This window comes from Pelobates fuscus, chromosome 2 (genome assembly GCF_036172605.1).
Source record: "Pelobates fuscus isolate aPelFus1 chromosome 2, aPelFus1.pri, whole genome shotgun sequence".
NCBI lineage: Eukaryota > Metazoa > Chordata > Amphibia > Anura > Pelobatidae > Pelobates > Pelobates fuscus.
The window spans coordinates 344,585,632-344,609,588 of NC_086318.1; the positions used below are offsets into that span (position 1 = coordinate 344,585,632).

The window sequence follows — 23,957 nt, forward strand, 5'->3', positions numbered from 1 at the left end:
TCTTTTAAGGTCAGCAATACTGGGGCATGATCGGACCAAACTATATCTCCTATTTCACTGTGCAGAGCATTCGACATTATGTCGCCCTAGACGAATATAAAATCAATTCTAGAGTATGTTTTATGTACTGAGGAATAAAAAGTGAATTCTCGATCGTTCGGGTGCTGTGCTCTCCACACATCATATAGATTGTGTTCCATAAGGAGTTTCCCTAGTGCTGTGGCCTGTTTGCATAATGTTTTACATCTTGGGGACTCAGCTGACTGCGTGGTATCCAGTCTGGGCTGCATGATGTGGTTTAGGTCTCCTCAAAGGATTGTGGAGGAAGGGCAGGTAGTGGGAATTTTGTGTAAGACTTTCTGGAGAAAGTTCCTCTGATCAGTATTAGGGCTATACACCCCCACTAGTGTGTATAAGGTGTTATTGATTTTGCAGTGCATTATTAAATAGCGGCCCTGTGTGTCTTTTTTGAGATTCAGGAGTTCAAATGTGACTGAGGCGTGAATAAGGATTTAGATGAATGGGTGGAGTGGTATTGCGTAGGGTAGTCCTTGCTCGCAAAGATGGGTACCCTATTGTGTACAAAATGCGGCTCCTGTATGCACAATATGTCTGATTTAGTGCGTTTCGCGTCTTCAATGAGGAGCCTCCTTTTGTGTGGTGTATTTATGCCTCGAGTATTAATAGTTAGTATCTTCATCATTTGTGCTTAAGTATGTAACAGTACTGTAAAGGAAATGTAGTGATAAACCATCGTTTCCCTCACACTGAGTAAGGGTTCGTTGTAGTGTTAGTAGTAGTAAACGAGGTGGGCGAGGGTCAGGCACATTATTATATAGCAATGTGAGGGCAGATAGGTGGCGGTGTTGGGTAGGACTTTTATTTGTCCCTCTAGAGGTTTGTAGCCGATCACAGGCGTCTTTGGGTAGGGGAGAGGAACTAGGGGAAGAATTTTGAACTATGTACAGAATGTCTCTCGTGGAGACAGTGTGTGGTTTTACCACATGCGGGGGGTAGAAGAGAGAACGCTCTTCCATGAGCGTGGCTATTTGGGCACCTATTTATACATTGGTGTGCTGCATCTTCAGTGCAATGAGTGCGTCGGGGCTTACTTGCGTGTCTGGCAAATGTTTCGCCGACATAGCGTCGGCCCGATTTGGGGTGGTCCAAACCTGTGTTAGCTTAATCTATATGGCTCCACCAGGGGGCTTTACAACGGGGTTATACATGGCAACATGCCGGGGGTGCATGTCTGGCTCCCGCCTGGTGCGGGCCCTGTGCTCGTGTACAGTCTCAATGTCTCACATTATATACATTGCAATATGAACACATATGCAGATAACAGTTTTACCCATTAAGGTTCGACTACCATTCCTGTCACTAGCATCCCCCCCCCGTTCCCTCATCCTCACTACATAACATTCTCTTAAGTCACCTCAGTCCACACTTGTAGAGAGCCTAGATTTACAGGACCCCCGTTACCTTGTAAGGTATTTGGAACCCGTCACATGGCCCTGTCAGTTGGACAATGTCAGTTAAAGTTGATCGCAGGGCCTGGTCCATGAACGGGTGTCTAGCCACGCAGGCATTGTGTGTGCCTACCATCTTGATCAAGTGGTGGTGCAGACGTCTTTTGATCAAAGGCCCTGGGTTAGCAAGGAGGATCTCGAGGAGCCAGAAGGAGAAGGTGTCTCGCCGGCCTGGGCATAGGTCCAGACCGGGGTCCCCCGCAATTATCCACTGCTCTGCTTACGCTTCGTCACAGGGATGGCTGAAAAGCCCGGTCTGGTACCATACATCCGTTGGGATTTCCACATGGGAGCTTGCGTTCAGCTTAGGCGGTCTGAAGCTACTTTTGTCGGTGATGGAGGGAGACCAGTGAGTTTCACGTTTGTTATGTTGAATTGCACAGTCATTACGTAGAGAAGGGCCATTGTCCGCAAACCAGTTTATCGGCTGGTCTAATGTTTGTCGTGGTTTTTTTTCCAGTCATGTTTGAGTGTACCTGCGTGGTGTGTGGAGTTTGTTGCCGGTTCCACTGGCATGTCCCAAGCTAGCAGTCTCTTTACACCTTCCTCAGATGGCACCTTCCTCAGGGGTGCTCATCACCGTTGTGCTGCCATCCTTTGTGACTACCAGTTTAGTGGGAAAGCCCCATCTGTATCGGATACCGTGCGACCTTAGTGTGTTGGTCACTTGAGAAAATTCCTTTCTTTTCCTGAGTGTGGTGGCCGACAGATCTGCGTAAATGCACCCTGTCTACGAGCAGCATGTTCGTTGGTATCTCCGGTGCGTGGGCGTGCAGTAGGTTCCGCACATATGCCGGCAGCTCGTCGTTGGAAACATCCTCGGGCACTCCTCTCAGACGTAGATTATTTCAACGCGATCGATCCTCCAGGTCTGCCAGTTTGTCTTCTAATTTGTTCATTTCTGTTGCCATGCGTTCTACAGTTGTGGCCAAGTCGTTATGAGCAGTGGCGAATTCGTCACATTTGTCTTCCATGTGCGATGTCCGTTTACCTAGTTCTTGTATATCCTTGCGCATGGAGTCTGCTGTATGTTGCCATGTGGTGATGAGTTTGTTGGATAAGATCTCCAGGGCTGCTGTGAGATCAGCTTTTGTTATTTGTGATGTGTCTGGTGTTAATTCCAGGGCATTAGCGTGCGTGCCATCATCCGATTCAGGATCCATGGACTCTTTTGAGGCCTGCGCCGCCAAAGTCGCAGAAGTTTGTTTTTGGCTGAAAAAATTGAGCTTGTCCGGTTTTGCCGAGCTCCTCTTGCTTTTGTGGTGGGACATCGCTGTGTTGTGGTAACAGATGCTGCTTTAGATGCTAGGATTGCATTAGATTAGGTGCCCTGGTGCCGGAGCAAGTTTTCATGCGACCATCTTGCTCCGTGGTTAGCCACGCCCCCCGACATACCCCATTTTGAATACCGTGGGTTGTCTACTTTTAGAAGTGGTATGCCATGATGGGGTTCATTTTCATTCCTGGGCTTCTCAAAGGCAACATAGGCACAGCGAACCAATCTGTCAAATTTCAATGTGCAAACATGGAAAAGGGGAAAGCCCTACACTTGACCCCTCTAAACCTGTACATTGGGGGCACTGTTGTACTCGGGAGATATTGCTGAACACATATTGGGGTGTTATTTGTCAGTAACACATAACAGGAACTGAGAACCCATGCCTAAATTACAATGTGAGAGAAAAATAACAACAAATGACTACTCAAAAGTTTGACAAAGACTGATGATAGAATTAGTGCATGGAAATTGTTAAAATACCACCATTTGAAATACCCTAAGGTATCTACTTTTAAAAAATATATAGTTTGATGGGGGTGAATTACATTGGCCAGCTTCAAAAATGTCCCAAACAGGACATTGGTGCATGATGACCAGCTGATAACATTTCAAGTTGGAAAACTGGAATGCGCACCCTCCAAATAAGGTACTTTAGCCCCCAGAGAACCCGACACACCTATACATGGGTGATATCACTGTACTCAGGAGATGTTGCTGGACACATATTGGGGAATTATTTGGCAGTAACACATAACAGGAACTGAGAATCCATGCCTAAAGTACAATGTGAGAGAAAAATAACACAAACAAATGACTACCCAAAAGTTTGACAAAGACTGGTGGTAGAATTAGTGCATGGAAACATATTTTCCACGACCACGGGGATGTGTCTTTCGACATGGTAGTTTAAGAAATGGGAAGCTACTCATTGCATAAGTTGGGGATAAATAACTTGTTGCCAGCTAAAAGACAATCGCCCATGCAGTAACTATCCCATAAGAGGCTCTTACCTATTTGCTTAGTTAAATCCAGGTGGTGACTCTTTTTTTGGCCAGGCAGTGCATTGATCCTGGATCCTGATGAAACTTTCAGGGGACTGAAACGTCAATATTTTTTTCAATAAAATGTTCTTTTTTTTAACCATTTGAAGACCGTGAGTGCAAGCTGTTCCATTGAGTCTTCTATACAGATTGACCCAGGCTGTATGCACACGGCACTTTACTTGTTACAGCTTGAGTGCAAGAAACTACTAGAAAAAAAAAAATATATATATATATATATATATATACACCATATTTACTTTTTTTTTTATGCTCTCCCTATCTCTAGCTTAAAGGATATTGTTTTGTGTATTGTAACTAAACAAATTTTGAACATGTTTTATATTTATTTATATATGAACATCTGGGAATAAATCTGGAGCAATGGGGACTGGAGCTTGAAATTGGTATTGTCTCGGCAGATTCGGGACAGTTGAAAGACCCATGTAGATTCTTCCACTATCACAGCCACAGACCCAAGATGAAATGAGAAAACAAAATTACAATTCAGTGCACCAAATTCTCCAAATTGCTAGCCACTTGTTTGGATCCTTCCAGGAGGTGGTGTTAACTACTCTTTCCTTTTATGTTATGCTAAACAAAGGGCTGCCTAAAGATCTTGGCAAATTCAGCCCTCATTAACTGCTAAGACAAAGTTTAACCATAATTGGTATATGCGCACCTCCCAGCAGTCCAAAAATCTTTCTTGTTATTGCCAAGCATGCTCTATTTGAAGTCTGTGCCTTGTCTGTCGGTGTCAAAAATATACCTGTGTCTTAAAACATTAGCTTGCTGCATAGGAGTAGTTAACATTATTTCATTAATTACATGTCAGTTGTAGAAATGCTCGCTCTCTGACAAGATGATGGTGGTCAATTTAGACCTATCTGCGATAAGGAACGTATGGTACTTCATATCAATGTACATAGTTTAGTTATTTCAACATCGCTTTACAGAATGTGCTAAAAAGATGAGTTATTTGCCTTAACTACTGTGTGTGAGGGAGTGATACATTCCATTAGATATTGCATATTCTTTTATCTGTTTTTCAAGTTTAGACCTAAGGGGAAAAAAGAGAGTGATAACATTCACTGACATTAATACATCTCACACATCATTAGCATTACTAAGGAGAATTGATATTGAGTTCAGTTTCATTTTCCAGGCAAATCTTTATGAAATATTTTATTTTTTCTGGTTAATCAAAACAAGTCTGCCTATTTTCATCAGTTAGATTAAAGTTCTTTTTTTTTAATACTGTCATGCCATTTGTGTCATCATCCCACTTGCTCCATCCAGAAGTCATATTCTGATGAGGCAAAAAAGCACAGAAAAAACCCACTGCCATAAATGCCTACAAGAATAAATCCTACATGGAAAATTGCCCACACGAAAAAATGCCCACACGGAATAAGGCCCACAAAGAAAAATGGCAACACTGAATAATATGCACATATAGTAATTTTCCCATTTATGAGCATGAATAGGTACATTACTTACATTTTATTTTGTGATCGATATCTTATGATTAAAAAAAATATATCTCATACTTATATGCAACAATTTGCATTGTGATTTTATAATGTATTAAATAATAATTTTGCTATATTATAAGTATACTAATTCACTGCTAAACAAAATGTGGCCTGTGTATGTAAAGGGATTTAGCCATCGGCGTGCGCAGCCTATTGCATTAGGGTGTGCACCCTAAAGCACAAACACACGCCGCGTGTATATGTATTTTTATATATACATACAAACACACATACATATATGTACATACATACATACACACATATATACAAATACAAATATACATAGGTGCAGTGGGGGGTGCATCGTGTAAGGGGTGCAGTGTGTAAGGGGTACAGTGTGTGATTGCGAAGGGTACAGTGTGTGTGTAATTGTGAAGGGTACAGTGTGTGCATAATTGTGAGGGGTACAGTGTGCGTGTGATTGTGAGGGGTACAGTGTGTGTGGGGTACAGTATGTATGATTGTGAGGGGTGCAGTGTTTGTGGGGTACAGTGTGTATGATTGTTAGGGGTGCAGTGTGTGGGATTGTGAGGGGTGCAGTGTGTGTGGGGTACCGTACAGTGTGTATGATTGTTAGGGGTGCAGTGTGTGGGATTGTGAGGGGTGCAGTGTGTGGGATTGTGAGGGGTGGGTTGTAGTGTGAGAGAAGCTTTGCAGGCTAGGACAGGAGTCTGAGAGGAGAGCAGCTTTTTAATTTCATTATACTTATTTTAAGATTTTTTAAAAGTTTTTACCCCCTCCTGCCTCCTTGTTTCTTACCTGCATCTAGGTTCGGTGGCACTGTAGGGGCTCTCAACCTTCACTTCTGCAGCTCCGCCGGGTGAAGGCTCTTCTCGGGAGTCCCAGCACCACATGAAATCGAGTGTTGCCTTCTGGGGGCTGAAAGTGTTTTGAATGGTGATAGTGTATGTGTATGGGGTGACAGGGTGTGTGGAGGAGGGATGTGACAGGGTGTGTCTGTGGGGATGACAGGGTGTGTGGCAATTGTACACGTTCTGACCAAAACAAATCCTAGAATCTGAGCTATATACATATGTTTGTTCAACCATAATTTACCTCTTTTATATTAAGTGTAACCACACTTATCATATTTTTTTTTTTTTCAGGAGAAACAAGACTTTTATTTCACATCAAATATTAATTTATATATAATTTAATTTGAATAAAATCTAATAAAGTGTACTTTTCTGGATGGAATTTTAACAGTGAATGTCAAACTACTGTCAGCTTTTACTGAAATAAAACAGACACAGGGCCAGCCCGTCATTGTCCTCAATGGGGCAATGGCTCCAGGCGGCACTTTGACAGGGGTGGCATTTTGCTGCATCCACTATATAAACACACATACTCTGCATCAGCTGTATACACACTACATACACTATATACACACACTGCATCCAGTATATACACACATACTGTATCCACTATACACACACACACACACACACACACTGCATCCACTATACACACACACACTACATCACATCTACTATACAAACACTGCATCCTCTATACACACACATGCTCTGCATCCACTATCCACACGCTGCATCAACTCACAGACATACACACGTTGCATCCACTATACACACAAACAATCTGCATCCACTACACACACAGCACACAATACACACACTGCATAACATAATGGATGTGTTTTGGTTGGTGTGGTTTTGTTGGAGGGGGGGGGGGGCAGCATTTCACCCTTGGTCCCAGGCAGCAGAATGCCTTGGGCTGGCCCTGAACAGACATATTTGAATGATGGAAATTTACAAGGTTAAAAATAGGGTTTGCAAATTAAATTCTCTGGTATATCTGCATGGGTTGTCAGGCAGGTCCCCCAATTATATAATTAATAAAATAGTATAATTATATATAAGATACATTAGAATTAAATTTATATTATATTATGCCATTTTATTAATTCATTAAATTTATATACAGATGGTCCTCGTTTGCGACCTACCTGCTTTACGACGTCTCGCACTTACGACCAGTGGTAAGTGCGAGCCGTCATGGGGATTCCCTGCTCTGGTGCGTTCGTCTATGTTCGGGGAACCACCCCCGAACATAGACGAACGCACCAGAACAGGGAATCCCTCTAATCTATGTTCAGGGAAATTTCCCTGAATTTCCCTGAAAATTTCAATGTAAAAATTGCAATGTGCAAGTGCCCTGACGTGTTGGGATTGCTGGTCCTGTTCCAGAGCACCAGTAGCTGCTGGGATTGAGTGCGGTTCTTACAATCATCCTTGTTACTTTCCAAAATACAATGAAACCTGTATATTGTTGTTCTCCTGGGCCATCACAGCATACAAATATGTCTGTTTTATTTCAGTGAAAGCTGAGAGTAGTTTGACATTCACAGTTAAAATGCCATGTAGATATTGGAAAATAGCCACATTTCTTACTATCCCACACTTTTTTTTTAGATTTTATTCAGATTAAATTTCTCCTAAAACAATGATATGTAATAAGTGTGGGTACTTTTATTATAAAATAGGTAAATTATGGTGGAACAGACATATATAGCTTAAATTCTAGGATTTGTTTTGGTCAGAACTTGCCCCTGACTTTAAGGGGTTAAATCCCTTTACATACAAAGGCCACATTTTGTTTAGCAGTGAATTAGTATACTAATAACATAGCAAAATTATTATTTAATTATACATTATAAAATCACAATACAAATTGCTGCATATGAATATGAGGTATTTTAATCATAAGATATCAATAACCAAATAAAATCTGGGTAATATACCTATTCATGCTCATAAATAGGAAAATTACTATATGTGCATATTATTTAGGGTGGGCATTTTTCTTTGTGGGTTTTATTCTGTGTGGGCTTTATTCTGTGTAGGCATTTTTCCTTGTGGGCATTTTTTGTGTGGGCATTTATGACAGTGTTTTTTTTTTTTCCTGTGGGCCACTTTCATGGTGGCATTTTTCATAGAACCATTCTGATGTTGCATGGTTTAGTATCGGTTCCTTCTGCATTGCCGCAAGTGAGATAAAAGTTGTTTGAAAACTGATCAGAGACTAACTGAAGGACAAGTGAAATATTTTGTTCCCTTGTCAGCAATCTCTTAAGTCCAGAGTTGATTTATCCCACGTTTTTTTTATTGCTTGAATTCCATCATCGTAGGGACTGCATTAGGAACATGTATACATTTGTATTCCCCTTGCAAAACATGTGCTGAAAAACCTAATTCTTAAAATCCCTTGAAGTCAGATTCATTAGAAGATTACAGAAAGTGAGACGAAATTATCAGACCCATCTTCATATGCTACCGACCAACACTATAAGCCAGATAAATTGCTTAATTCAAAAAAATTATCAAATCCTATATTCCCATTGTGGTGCTTTGGCCTGATTTTTTTTAAATGATATAAAAAAGGGCCACTAGAAAACACAGTGCAACATCTACTTTCTAAAATAATTTATCACTATAGCAAACTCACCTGTGCAACCATGCTCAGTATTGACTAGACAGCTAATTACAATTTGTGTACAATTGCTATTGCAAGAAACAGTTTCAGGCCAATTAAAAAAAAAGTTCCTATTTGATATTAGCACAGTGCCATTTCACCTTTTCTGTATAGAGAAAGAAAATGTGATTATTGTAATTTTTTTAATTTATTGAACTGTGAAATCTGGACATTTCACTTAGATGAAGGCGTCCTTCCATTAGCTAGTTCTTGTAGTGTGTATGACGATTTCTGGTTCCTGAAATCACTGAAAGTTATTGATACAGAAATATTTATTATGTTTTGAGTGTAGTAAGTTCAATAGTTAGTTATTATTGTAAATTAAAATAAGTTTGCGTTTTACAAAATTCCTAATATTATATCACACACATTTCCTAATAACACATTATACTGTGTAGAAAAAGTATAGAAACTTGACCAGACCATGAGATATTAAAGAGTATACATTGTACAAAAAGAAAAAGACAATATAAAATGAGAACAATATATTTCAATGTATTCAATCTTGCGGTAAGAGGTAAATAAATATAATGCTATTTCCAACCAAATAGTTGGACTTTGCAACGTCCAGCTAGTTCGAAATGCGAACCAGCGTATTTAAATAAAATTAAATAAAATGTAATGCTAATTATATTTGTATCCATAATCTATTAATACGTATAATATGATATTATGAATTCATGGATATGTGGGTATAAGTAATTTATAATTTGGAAGGAACACAGGCAAAATCAAATTATACAATTTTTTTTATATAAATAATGAAATCCATATTCTATCAATATTATTTTCAGGTCAGGTTCGGATAGCAGACGACAGAGTGGAAGGGATCGAATGTCCTCCGTTAATGATAAAGGTCCACCAGCTATTGAGTCCGGCAAGGAAACCAGATATTGTGCAGTATGCAGTGACTATGCATCTGGTTACCACTATGGTGTATGGTCCTGTGAAGGATGCAAGGCCTTCTTCAAAAGAAGCATACAAGGTATGATGCATTACCTATACCAGTGGTGCACAAAAGGTAGATCCCCAGATGTTGTAGAACTACAACTCCCATGATGCTCTGTGTGCTATTGGAATGCCTCTAGAATGACAAAGTATGCTAGATGTAGTTTTAGAACATCTGGGGATCTACCTTTTGGGCACCCCTGATCTATGCCTTTAAAATTGACTTTCTTGTAATGCTTACTAGACTTGTTTATTAGTGCATTAGTGCTAGTACGAACTAATCAAATTCCTTATAATCAATCTGTCCAGGGTTTATCTGTGGAGTCTTATTCATTGATTTCCACAAGTAAATCCCAAATGGATTGATTAGTTTGGGCATAGATGGAAATAAATTTGATTTGTCTGTACCAGCTAAGATGCATTAATGCACAAGTCTTACATTTACACAAGTAGTTTAGCAGGCATAAATTAATTTGTAGACTTAATTTTCTCTGTATAGATGTCTTCTATATAGGTGTCTCTCGATAGTGGAGAAATCTAAACAAAGAGTCTCTTGGTTTAATAAGCTGATATTTTAATAAACTGTTTTTGGTTGAAGATTTAGCTTGGGATGCTCTCAGTGAAGAGGATGTGTGAGAAAGTTACATTTATATTAAGTTACACAGTTATATGTAGTGGAAAATAAAGGCCTTTGAAAGTCACTTTAATTTAGCATACATCCGTGCAAAATCAGTTTTATCCAACACGTATTACCCAGATTAATAGACTTACACGGTTATTCATTAAAGTGAAAATTCAAACTGAATTTCAAATTTAATGCCAAATTAGCTAAACTGGAAGCATAGCTGAATTTGAGAATTTTGTAGTTACAACTATTTTGACATTAAATTTGAAACTCACTTTGAATTCTCACTTTAGTGACTATCACTGTTAATCATAGATAATGGCATTACACTCCCCATCCTTAAAAGGCAGAATCAAAAGTAAACACCTACAACACAGCACTAACCCAGTCAAAGTTAACCCCATATCAACCCAATAAATTACACACATAGAAAGAGTAATAGAAAACAATATTACAATATATTATTTAAATCATTTCATATACCACGTAATAATTTTACATAGTACTTGGAAAAATAAATATAAAATAAATATATTAATTAAATATTGTAATGATCTAATGTCATAAAAAAAACTGCCTAACCAATCTACACTGAACAAAATTATAAATGCAACACTTTTGATTTTGCCCCCATTTTTAATGAGCTGAATTCAAAGATCTAAGATTTTGCCTATGTACACAAAAGGCCTATTTCTCTCAAATATTGTTCACAATTCTGTCTAAATCTGTGTTAGTAAGTACATCTCCTTTGCCGAGATAATCCATCACCCTCACAGGTGTGGCATATCAAGATGCTGATTAGACAGCATGATTATTGCACAGGTGGGCCTTAGGCTGGCCACAATAAAAAGGCCACTCTAAAATGTGCAGTTTTACTGTATTGGGGAGAACCGGGGGGTGGGGGGAGAGGCGGAAAATCAGTCAGTATCTGGTGTGACCACCATTTGCCTCACACAGTGCAACACATCTCCTTCGCATAGAACTGTGGAATGATGGTCCACTCCTCTTCAATGGCTGTGCAAAGTTGCTGGATATTGGCAGGACCTGGAACATGTTGTCGTATACGCCGATCCAGAGCATCCCAAACATGCTCAATGGGTGACATGTCCAGTGAGTATGCTGGCCACGCAAGAACTTGGATGTTTCAGGCTTCCAGGAATTGTGTACAGATCCTTGCATAATGGGGCTGTGCATTATCATGCTGCAACATGAGGTGATGGTCGTGGATGAATAGCACAACAATGGGCATCAGGATCTTGTCATTGTATCTCTGTGCATTCAAAATGCCATCAATAAAATGCACCTGTGTTCATTGTCCATAACATACATCTGCCCACACCATAACCTCACCGCCACCATGGGCCACTTCATCCACAATGTGGACATCAGCAAACCGCTCTCCCACATGACGCCATACATGCTGTCTGCCATCTGCCCTGTACAGTGAAAACCGGGATTCATCTGTTAAGAGAACACCTTTCCAAAGTGCCAGACACCATCAAATGTGAACATTTGCACACTCAAGTCAGTTACGGCGACGAACTGAGGTCAGGTCGAGACCCCAATGAGGACGACGAGCATGCAGATGAGCATCCCTGAGACGGTTTCGGACAGTTTGTGCAGAAATTCTTAAGCAAACTGATTGTTATGCAAACCGTTTTTTGCAGAAACTGTCCGGGTGGCTGGTCTCAGATGATCTTGGAGGTGAAGATGCTGGATGTGGAGGTCCTAGGCTGGTGTGGCTACACGTAGTCTGCGGTTGTGAGGCTTATGGTAGAGAAATAAACATTCAATCCATGAGCAACAGCTCTGGTGGACATTCCTGCAGTCATCATGCCAATTGCACGCTCCCTCAAAACTTGCGACATCTGTGGCATTGTGCTGTGTGATAAAACTGCACATTTTCAAGTGGCCTTTTATTGTGGCCAGCCTAAGGCACACCTTTACAATAATCATGCTGTCTAATCAGCATCTTGATATGCCACACCTGTGAGGTGGATGGATTATCTCGGCAAGGAGAAGTGCCCACTAACACGGATTTAGACATATTTGGGAACAATATTTGAGAGAAATAGGCCATTTGTGTACATAGATAAAGTCTTAGATCTTTGAGTTCAGCTCACGAAAAATGGGGGCAAAAATCCCAATTTTGCATTTATAATTTTGTTCAATGTAAATAAAACCTACAGATAAGATAATATAAATTAAAGCAAAATATCCTTAACTGAAAATTGATATATGTGGTTAATTGTTTAAGCCATTACAAACAAATATAATCAATTTAATTGAAGTGTATTATCAGTATATTAGGCAAAGTGATAACAAGTGATAACAAGCAATTAACAAATGCCCCCTCATACCTATTAGTCGGTTTGGCAATGTATAAGTTCCTGAAGCCAGAAATGAACCCACAATAAGAGCATATCTATCTAACCAAGCATAGCTATTCCATTATAACTAATTTAAAAGGGACACTAACAGTAATAGATAACATTACCTGTATAGTTCCATAAGTCCTAAAAAACTCAATCACCAGCACTATTTTCTTCTGCAATTGAAATCCAGGTAGCTTTAAAACAATCTAGCAATTTATACAATTATGGTGAAATCATAATAGAATAAAATACTGGGTCGGTATAATGATTTATTTGAGAAAATTACTGACAATCATGTTTGATGATTGAACAAAAGAAAAGGATTAATCACCACATTTATATATAAAAAAAAGATCACAAACAAATGTTAGCTTACTTGATCAATTATAGAGAGTTCATGTACCATTAGAATGCACAAAAATATTCAAAAAAATGTAAAGGACCTGAAGAAGTCTATATTATTTTCATTTAGAAAACAGTCAGCATTTCAACGATACTCAATATATGGTAAGAATAGTCAGGCTGGGGGAAAAAAAAAAGAAACTAAAAATATACTTTTGCAATGTCTTATTTGTGTATTATTATGTGTGTGGCTATTGCGGCCATGTGATCGTAATTACATAACGATCACATGGCCTGGGAGGGCCGGACTTGCTGGAGGGGGACTGCCTGGGTTGTCAGGCAGTCCCCTCAAAGGGAATTGCTGGTGTAGGTATGTATACTGCAGCTACTAGGCTCAAACCAGTTACAGCGTTCTATGAATTTAAAGCGCATTTAAATGTAAAGCAACACTATTGTCTCGAAAATCAACTTTAGCTCAATGAAGCAGTTTTAGTATAAAGATCATGCGATGGCATCTCTACTAATAATGTATGGTGGGGCACAATCAAAACTTGGGGAGGGGGGTGGGGGGACAAATAACATCTACCACTAAATCTACCACTAAATTATACAACAACAAAAAATCAATATGTATACATGTACACACAAATGTATTCAGAAATGTGCCATATCTGTAGTTTACAAGTCAGTAAAAACAGGATTAAGGTAGCTGTTTAAAGAGCACTGGTGTTTGCTTCAGTTGCAAGCAACGGAGGAAATCACTACTGTAGCAACAGCGACAAACTCAGCATTTCAAAAAGAGAAATTCAAACAACGTCAGGAGAAGCGTCTTCAGTGAAGCTTCTTCTTCTTCCGCTGTATGGATTTCCTTTTTGCGAAATGCCAATGTTGCACCAGTATAACCAAATTGTATCAAGTTCAGTGGATTTGTTATGTACTATAACAACCTGGATTTTGTTGTGCACTAAATAAATACACAGATTCCTCCAACTACATTCACTCATTCACTGCCTACAGTAAAAAATACAAATTAGGGAACAGCGCGCAAACACACACAAAAAAAATACAGTTTTCAATTCACAACACTTAAAATCACCTTAAAATCTTAGCAAACAGATATGGGTATTCAGTTACACCACATGGTCATATTGTGTTAAAGGGACTCTCTAGTGCCAGGAAAACAAACCTGCAGGTCCCCTCTCCCTCCCAACCCCCATCCCAAGTTGCTGAAGGGGTTAAAACCCCTTCAGTGACTTACCTGTATCCAGCGCCGATATCCCTCGGCGCTGGTTCATGGTCTGCCCACGCTCCTCCCCCGGTGGGGGAGACCTAATGTGAATTAGACATCCCCATAGGAAAGCATTGAAAAATGCTTTCAATGCTTTCCTATGGGGATTTCAGCAACGCTGGAGGTCCTCTCATAGCGTGAGGACGTCCAGCGATGATATAGCACACTTTTCATGTGCAATTAACCCGGAAGTGCCCTCTAGTGGCTGTCTAGGCACTAGAGGAGGAGTTAACCCTGCAAGGTAAATATTGCAGTTTATGAAAACTGCAATAATTACACTTGCAGGGTTAATGGTAGTGGGAGTTGGCACCCAGACGACTCTAATGAGCAGAAGTGGTCTGGGTGCCTGGAGTGTCCCTTTAAGCTCACCACTATCTAACAGTACACAAATATCAGTTGGTTCTATAATAACTTTAACATGGGAGATCAACATGCTAGCTGCAATACTCACTGCTTAAACTGCATCCAGAGACTCCTTAATTTATGGTTTCCTGTGGTCACCTTCAAAGGGTCAAATATAGTGGATGGGATGGGTGCTCAGCCTTATACATACACACAAACTACCTAATAGGTACATAAACACTACCAAATACAAACAAACTAACTAATACATGCACCAATTCTCGTGGCTAAAACACACATGCACACTTCTAAATATATACAGAGCCTACTAAATACATACACACACTGCTAAATACATACAAACACTGCTAAATACACACATACACACACGCTGCTAAATGCATACATATACACACAGTGCCACATACATACACACACTGCTAAAGGCATACACACACACTGCTAATTACACACGCACACTGCTAAATGCACACACACTGCTAAATGCATGCACAAATAAAGGTTAAATACACACATACACACACTGCTAAATGCATACACACACTCTGCTAAATACATTACATACATACACACACTGCTAAAGATACTCATATACATACACTGCTAACTACATACACACACTGCTAAATATACACATACTGCTAAATACATACACACATAAACACACACAACATACAGCCCTCCCTTAAACTGCCCTGCTCTCTGTTTTGGTCGTTGTGTGGGCCTGTATGGCAGATAGCAGTGTAAATGTGGAGGCAGTTCTAGATTCCCGCTGCTATGGGTGCCCCCTCTCAAAGAGCACCCCCAGACCACAGCCTAGTGGTTGGAGGAGAGAGTGTTTCAGAACAAGGAGAGGTGAATGTGATAGGAATGACAGTGTGTGGGGAGGGGACAGTGTGTGTGGGGTGACAGGTGGGACACATGGTGTGCAGCTTGGCACACAGTAGAGTTGCAGATCGGAGGATGCTGCCACCCCTCTTCCTGGGTCCATGAGCGGAGGGGCCCTGCACATGATGCACGGACAGACGACCCAACAGCTCAGTATGACATTTTAATTCGAGAGGCACAACATAACATTATGGCCCCCTCTGGCCCCCCACTAGCAATGCTATTGAGATCATGCCTCTGAAATTTCACTGCTCAATCCACTGCCATTTAGGAGTTAAATCACTTTGTTTCTCTTTATGCAGCCCTTGCCACACCTCCCATTGCTGTGACTGAAACTGCCTGCATGAAAAAAAAAATTGGTTTCATTTTCAATCAGATGAAACTTTCCTTAAAAGTTTTTATCTTCTGCTCTGTAAATTGAACTTTAATTAAATACAGGAGGCTCTAGGAAGCTCTAGCAAGCTTTTAACAAAGGAGGACATAATAAAAACTAAATTAAACAGAATTTGCAATAGATGAAGGATAAACGTTAGATGACTCTTTGCAGGAAGTGTTTGGAAAGGCTATGTAAGTCACATGCAGGGATGTGCATAAACTAGGGTGCATAAACAAAGTGATTGAACTCCTAAAAGGCAGATAATTGAGCAGTGAGACTGTAAATGCATGATCTAGTAACCAAAACGGCATCATTAAAGGGACACTATAGTCACCTGAACATCTTTAGCTTAATGAAGCAGTTTTGGTGTATAGAACATGCCCCTGCAGCCTCACTGCTCAATCCTCTGCCATTTAGGAGTTAAATCCCTTTGTTTATGAACCCTAGTCACACCTCCCTGCATGTGACTTGCACAGCCTGCCATAAACACTTCCTGTAAAGAGAGCCCTATTTAGGCTTTCTTTATTGCAAGTTCTGTTTAATTAAGATGTTCTTATCTGCTATGTTAATAGCTTGCTAGACCCTGCAAGAGCCTCCTGTATGTGATTAAAGTTCAATTTAGAGATTGAGATACAATTATTTAAGGTAAATGACATCTGTTTGAAAGTGAAACCAGTTATTTTTTCCATGCAGGCTCTGTCAATCATAGCCAGGGGAGGTGTGGCTAGGGCTGCATAAACAGAAACATAGTGATTTAACTCCTAAATGACAGTGAATTGAGCAGTGAAATTGCAGGGGAATGATCTATACACTAAAACTGCTTTATTTAGCTAAAGTAATTTAGGTGACTATAGTGTTCCTTTAACCCCTTAAGGAAACATGACATGTCATGATTCCCTTTTATTCTAAAAGTTTGGTCCTTAAGGGGTTAAGCTAAATTTGTTTTGGTGACTAAAGTGTCCCTGTAAGTTAATTTGGCATGACCTATGTTTTATATAAAGCCATGTTGATTTTTGTTAATAACAATGTTCTATCCAATGAATTCCTGAAAATACTTTCCCAGCCCCATAAATTAAGCTGACAAGTCTATAATTTCCAGGCAAAGATTATGAATAGAGAATTTACTTATATTCAGAGTTTATAATAATTCATTTTCTGTGATGTTTACTACATATGTCTCGTTTAACCTATTCATAATTTTTTTGTGTGTTATAAATTATTTCTGGGTGTAATGCTCCCAGGTGTAAAATTTTGATTTCAGTCCCTATTAAAGGGAAACTATAGTGCCAGGAAAACAAATAGCTCACTGTAGTGCCTTCTTTCCTCCCAATGTTGAAGAAGGGGTTAAAAACCCCTTCTGTCACTTAACTCAGTCCAGCACCGAAGTCCCTCAGCACTCTCTCGGGGTCCACTTTCACATTAGGATTTTAAGCATTGCTTTCCTATGATGTTTAGGGTGACCTCAGTCATTGAGTAAGGACGTCCAGCGTCAGTTAGATGACCAAAAGTCGCCTAAGGACCCAGAAGTAGCTATTTTGTAGACAGCCACTAGAGGTGGAGTTAACTCATAAATATAATTATTCCAGCTAATTAAAAACTGCACTAATTACCTTTCCAGGGTTAAGGGACCTGGGAATATGTACCCAGACTACTTCAATGAGCTTAAAGGGAATCTCCAGTGCCAGGAAAACAATCCGTTTTCCTGGCACTGGAGGTTCCCTCTCCCTCCCACCCCCCAATCCCCGGTTACTGAAGGGGTGAAAACCCCTTCAGTCACTTACCTGAGGCAGCGACGATGTCCCTCGTCGCTGTCTCCTCCTACTGATTCCGTCGGCCGCATGCGCATTAGCGCTCCCCATAGGAAAGCATTGAAAAATAATTTCAATGCTTTCCTATGGGGAAATGAGCGACGCTGGAGGTCCTCACACAGTGGAGCCCCGTTTTCCTCCCCCCCTTTGGATCAGCAATGCGGTGATCCTGGTCCACCCCTGGAAGCAGCCCAGCTCCAGCTGACACATGGGTGAAAGCCATCCACACAGACAAACACCTCTGCGACTCACGAAATATGGCAGAGACCATGTGTTCTCCTATCATCAGTGACCTACTATCTGAGTTTGAGTCCAGGCTTAACAAACACTTCGATGAATTCTGGCGGCAGTTGGAAGGCAGACTACTTTGCCAGACAACACCGCACCTGCAGGAACCCCCACACTGTCTCCGGGCTTCAAAGCCCCACCGGAAATTCTTAATGGTACCGGTAGTAAAGGCCCCAAATTGGCAAAGACACGTGTGGCGGAATTCACCTAAACCGAAAGCGGCATGGAGGTTGGAGCCATCACCGACCAAGCCTAAGCCTGATAACAAGCCGGAGATGTTGTCAGTTGCCATTAGTTCTCCTGTTGATAAGCCTGTTACTTTAAAGCATGCTAAAATTATTGCTGTATTTTATCTTTAGCAACAAACATAACAAACATGTCAGTTTACACTCACTGTTCTTATTATTACTAATACAAACCCAACATATTTGTACTCATTAGTTCTCTCATGTCATAATTTAAAAAAAAAAAATGTGCAGTTCCTTTACTTGCCATATCACTGTTTCAACATATAAAACAATATAATGCTTGTTAATGCTGTTGTGGCGATACAATCTATCTTGTAATCTTTCACACACAAAAATAAAAAATAAAAGATCAACCATTGAGCTGTTTATTATACAGACATCCTCTTAAAATAACTCTTCACCTTAACGGTTTTCGTTTAATGCCAGAAAATTGATTCTGTTACCTCTTCATCCTTTTTGAGTCTTTATTTGAGTATCTTTTGATTGAAGCACAAAAAGTAATTGGAAAGATAAGTATGTTATTTGTTTAATTAATTTACATTCTCTCACCTGATCTCTGGTATTCTCTGTATTTTTTTGTGTGAAATATATAGTTTTTTTCATATGTTGTTTTGTTTTTGCACAATGCAATGCAATTTTAAAACTACACTGTGTTATTAGTATTGTGGATGTAAATAAACATTTTAATATAAGCAATAGGAGACTGTCTCTTTAAGACAAGTATTGGAAGGACCTTAAATGAATATGATGCAAGTTCACATCACTCTTATCTTGAGAAAGCATGGATTATGAGGTGAAATATATTAAACAAACAGAGGAAGACTGTAGAGCATTAGACTGGTGGCAGTATAGTTTTGTTCTTTGGTGTCTTATCACGTAGTGACTATTAATCCCAGATCAAGTGCTGTCAGACAGCCCAGAGAAGATCTGGAAGAGAGCGGTAATCTGCCTATACCCCAGTTTTACACGTACAATGCTGCGTACATGAGACTTTTTATTAAACCTCACATTTTTAACATGTAAAAGGTTTAACTTAGTTTGATGGTATCTTTTGATCACATCACATATTTTTAATAATGTAATATTTTGATAGTGCATTCAATAAATAACTATGTCACACTCTGCACTGTCCTTTATTTTCTTTTAATGATACCAATGTAACTCTGATATAATATATCTTATTGGCACACTACATAGAGGAAGCTTGCTCCATATGAACTCTTCATATTGTGAATTGTGATAAACATTTGTGTTATTTTATATGTTTTTGTACTTATACATTATATGTAAGGGTTTTGAGGATACACGTATCACACAAAAATAGGGTGTATTTTTCACATAGCACTTACACAAAAGTTCAGAGTGTCCATGATGACCCCTGTCCACCGCTATAACTGGACCACAGAGCAATGGGACAAGGTTGCCTGCTCTGATTAATCACATTTTCTTTTAGATCAGGTACATGGCCAGGTGTGTGGGTGTAATTTGCCCAGGGAAGCGATAGCAGTAGCATGCCCTATGGGAAGAACGCAGGCTGGTGGAGACAGTGTTATGCTCTGGGCAATGTTCTACTGGGAAACCTTGTTTCCTGGCATCCATGTGTTAATTAGACATGTACCACCTACCTAGAAATTGTTGCAGACCATGTACACCCCTTCATGGTTATGGTGTTCCCTGATGGCTGTGGCATCTTTCAGCAAGATTATGCACCCTGCCATGCTGCAAAACATGTTCAGGAATGGTTTTAGGAACATGACAAAGAGTTAAAGGTGTTGATCTCCAAATTCCATGAATCTCAATCCGATTGAGCATCAGTGGGGTGTGCTGGAACAACAAATATAATCCACAAAATGCAGAACTTTTTTGCAGCTGATATTTTGGTGCCAGATACCACAAGACACATTCAGAGGACATGTGGAGTCCATGCTTTGATGCATCAGAGCTGTTTTGGCAGCATGAACCTACATAATAATAGGCAGGTGGTTTTAATGTTGTGACTGATCACTATTAGTGGTTGAGAATGTTGAGGGTCGAATATAAACAAAATAATTTTTGAATGTATGTTTTTATATTAATGTATACACAATTCATCTGTGCTTTCTCAAAAGTGAAGTGAGTTATTTTTTTGTCTAAACATCTAACTATTCCAAGCACCATAACCACTTTAGTGATTTGAAGTGGTCATGCTTCCTGGAGTCTTTATGTGCAGCATTTCAATATGAAACATTGAACATACGGAAAGTAACCCCTCTGCTGCTGAAATGTAACTTCACCTCCGACGGCATCATTGTGGCGGCATTAGTCAGCCCAGAACAAGGGCTCCAGTTGGCTAATGTGTATTCTGTGCAAACTTGCCATCTGATAACAGCACCCTGCCCTCCCCTCAGCCCACTCTTCCTGACATCGGTTCCCTCTTAGTGAGAAGGAGTGATGTCAGCATGGGAAGATTGAGCTGCTGAGATAACTTTTAGTGGTTTTCTTCTACCCCCTTTTTTTAGTTTTCTTTTTTTTTTCTGTTTTGGAAGTGATCTGTATCAAGAGCAGTATTTTCTTAAAGCACTGTTTTTTGGTTGTTGTAACCCCTTAACCTTATTATTTTATTTTTCACATAATACTATTGTGTAGTCTTAAAGTGGAATTTGGACAACATTGAAATAAAAAGTGAAGTGTACTCTGCCAGAACAATTAAAGTTAGTGTGTGGTGGAACCAACAGTCAAGCCCATTTGGATTCTATGAGGGAAAAACACAAAACATTTGTCACTCTGATATAATTAGCCTAGTACAAGTTGTACTATAATGAGTTGGCATAACTTGTGAGTTTTTACCATTTATCTGGTTTGATGTAAAAAAAAAAAAAAAAAGACTTTAATCCTTTCTGGTACAAAGATTGCTAAGCATTTTTTATACATTTACGATCCAAACAAGACCTCCTCCACTACCTTAATCTTTTACTGCTGCGTCTAATAAAGATGGAAGACTCGCAGTGCAAAGTAGTTACAATTCATAATTGTAATCTTTTTACCACAAGCTGTGAATGCCAAAAGAAACAGATGGCTAACTGTAATAGTTTACTGAAATCATTGTTCTAACAGGTGTCCAGAAGAGGCAAACTAGATTCTGTGTCACTTTCTGTCAAGGTCAAAAATACCAGCCTTCTAGTTACGGAAAAAAGTTTATGCAGGTCTTAAAAATACCTCTCTGCTTTCCTTAGTCATATATTTATCAGAAAAAACAAACATGTATTCCTAACGCTATAGTGTCCCATAGCAGTTTAGGTGTCTGCGCTGCTTAGGTGTCACTTACCTTTTCTCCATCGCGGTGCTGCTCTCCTCACTGCAAGTTCCGCATACATTTTGATTATTTCAGCCAATCCAATGGTTCCCCATTGGGAAGCATTGGAAGGATAGTGTGCACAAGTGGCAAGTTGCCATGCTGCGCAAAGCGAATGCTGCTCTAGGAGGTGGACTTCTGAGGTTGATGCGGAAGCGCCACTAGGGATTTGTTAATTCAGCAATAGAAACACTGCAGTTTATACTATACTGCAATGTTTTACAGTGCAGGTAAAAAAACTACAGGACCACAGCACCCAGTTCACTTAATTGAGGGTGCCTTAATGCCTCGTTTCCACTGAGCGGATCGGTTCGGGTCGGTACAGTTTGGAAGGTTTTGAATGGTCCGGCCTATTCCGGTGAGCCTTTCCACTGCAAGTTGGAATGCCTTGAGGCTTGCGTGGTTTACGCCAAATGCCTAGTGTGGCGTCACACTAGGGCGACAACATACGTGACGCTACAAATAACAATAATGGAGGTCATCCAGCAGCTCGTCTTTGCTCTATTTTGCTTTTGGTTCTTTGAAATCAAAGTACATGCTGCACTTTATGAGAGAAGGTTGCGAGGGGCGAAGAGAAACACAGCAGAAAAGAGATGAAAACTTATGGCTTGGGTCTTGAGCCGGGAGGAGAAGTACACCTTTGTGCAGCAAAGACAAAGACGGCAGCGCTATAGGGTAAGCAACTTTATGCCATTTGTCATGTAGTTCTACACGTATTAAAAACTAAAAATAATACAGAATATGTAAAAAATTTAATATAAGATGGGAAGGATATACATTATGTATTTAACAACATACATGTTGCACACATATGTAAAAATCAAGAATTACACCTTATACTTAAATACTCCTTATGTTATTTATGTTGCTCGCTTTTATACATGATGCTATCTGTCCGTGTAAAGTATTTTATGTTGTATTATTAGTGATATGGTAACATCTGTCCTTTTTTTTTTTTTTTAGATGCTTCTCCTTTTGTCAAAACAGCGCCGCCGACCAGTCATTTGGGCTCTCTGCCGTGCCAATGAGTGGTGGGATGTGACCGTCCCTGGATTCACACACACACAGTGGGTGCACAATTTCAGAATGTCGGAGAAAACATTTTTATACCTTTGTGCAAAGCTACGTCCAGCGATGGAGAAGCAAACCACCAACTTCAGAGCCTGTTTGCCTGTGAGGAAAAGAGTTGCCATTGCACTGTGGAAGCTGGCTGCCAACAGAGAATACAGAAGTATAGGTCATCTTTTTGGTGTCAGTAAATCATCAGTGTGCCGGTGTGTGTAGGACTTCTGTAATGCACATTGCTAGCTCCTGAAATTATTCATTTTCCGGACTGGCAAAAGCTTAAAGACATGGCTGACTACTTTGAGAACAGGTGGGGCCTTCCGCAGTGTGTTGGTGCTATTGATGGGTCACACATACCAATAATAGCACCACAAGAATACCACACTGACTACTTCAACAGAAAAGGCTGTAGTGGATGGAAAAGGACTATTCTGGAGTGTGAATGTAGGAAAGCCTGGGAGCTTGCATGATGCTCGGGTTCTACGACTGTCCACATTTTGGGATTGGGTTGGCCAGGGAGGCCTGTATCCTGTTTGCACTAAGAACATTGGGGGGGGTGAATGTTGGCTATTATGTGCTCGGGGACTCTGCCTACCCTTTACAAAATTGGCTCCTGAAACCATTTCCTGACAATGGCCGCCTGACACCAGAACAACAAACCTACAACAAGAAAACATCCAGGGCACGGGTTGTAGTTGAAAATGCATTCGGAAGACTTAAGGGCAGGTGGCGTTGTCTTATGAAGAGGAATGACAGTGACATTGCACTTGTCAAATCCATGGTGCTTACTTGCTGTGCTCTTCACAATCTTTGTGAAAGACATGGAGAAGACTTCCACCAGGATTGGAATACGTCTGCAGAAGAGCCAGGACGGGTAATTACACAGGATAGCGAAGAAGAGTGCAGTGAAATACGTCAGGCTCTCATGCGGCACCTCAACATTTAATTTCTTACCCTGGTTTTATTAACGTTTTATTACAGTTTTATTAAAGTTTCAGAAAGTTTTAATAAAGTTTTACATTTAATCAGACACACACAAAAAATCTCTCCTGGTTTTTATTCAACTAAATATATTTATCAAAAAATAAAAATAAAGAAGTGTACAGGTCCTGTGCTAGCTGAAAGGCACTACTGCCT

The 23,957-nt window shown here is 40.0% G+C and overlaps 1 protein-coding gene across 1 annotated transcript in view; it reads left to right on the forward strand.

Moving 5' to 3' along the window:
- ESR1 (estrogen receptor 1) overlaps positions 1–23,957 on the forward strand; it is a 228,250-nt gene that overhangs the window by 82,137 nt on the left and 122,156 nt on the right. The window contains exon 2 of the mRNA XM_063443604.1: positions 9,670–9,860. Within this exon, the coding sequence (XP_063299674.1) occupies positions 9,670–9,860 (191 nt within the window). The remainder of the gene's footprint in view (positions 1–9,669; positions 9,861–23,957) is intronic.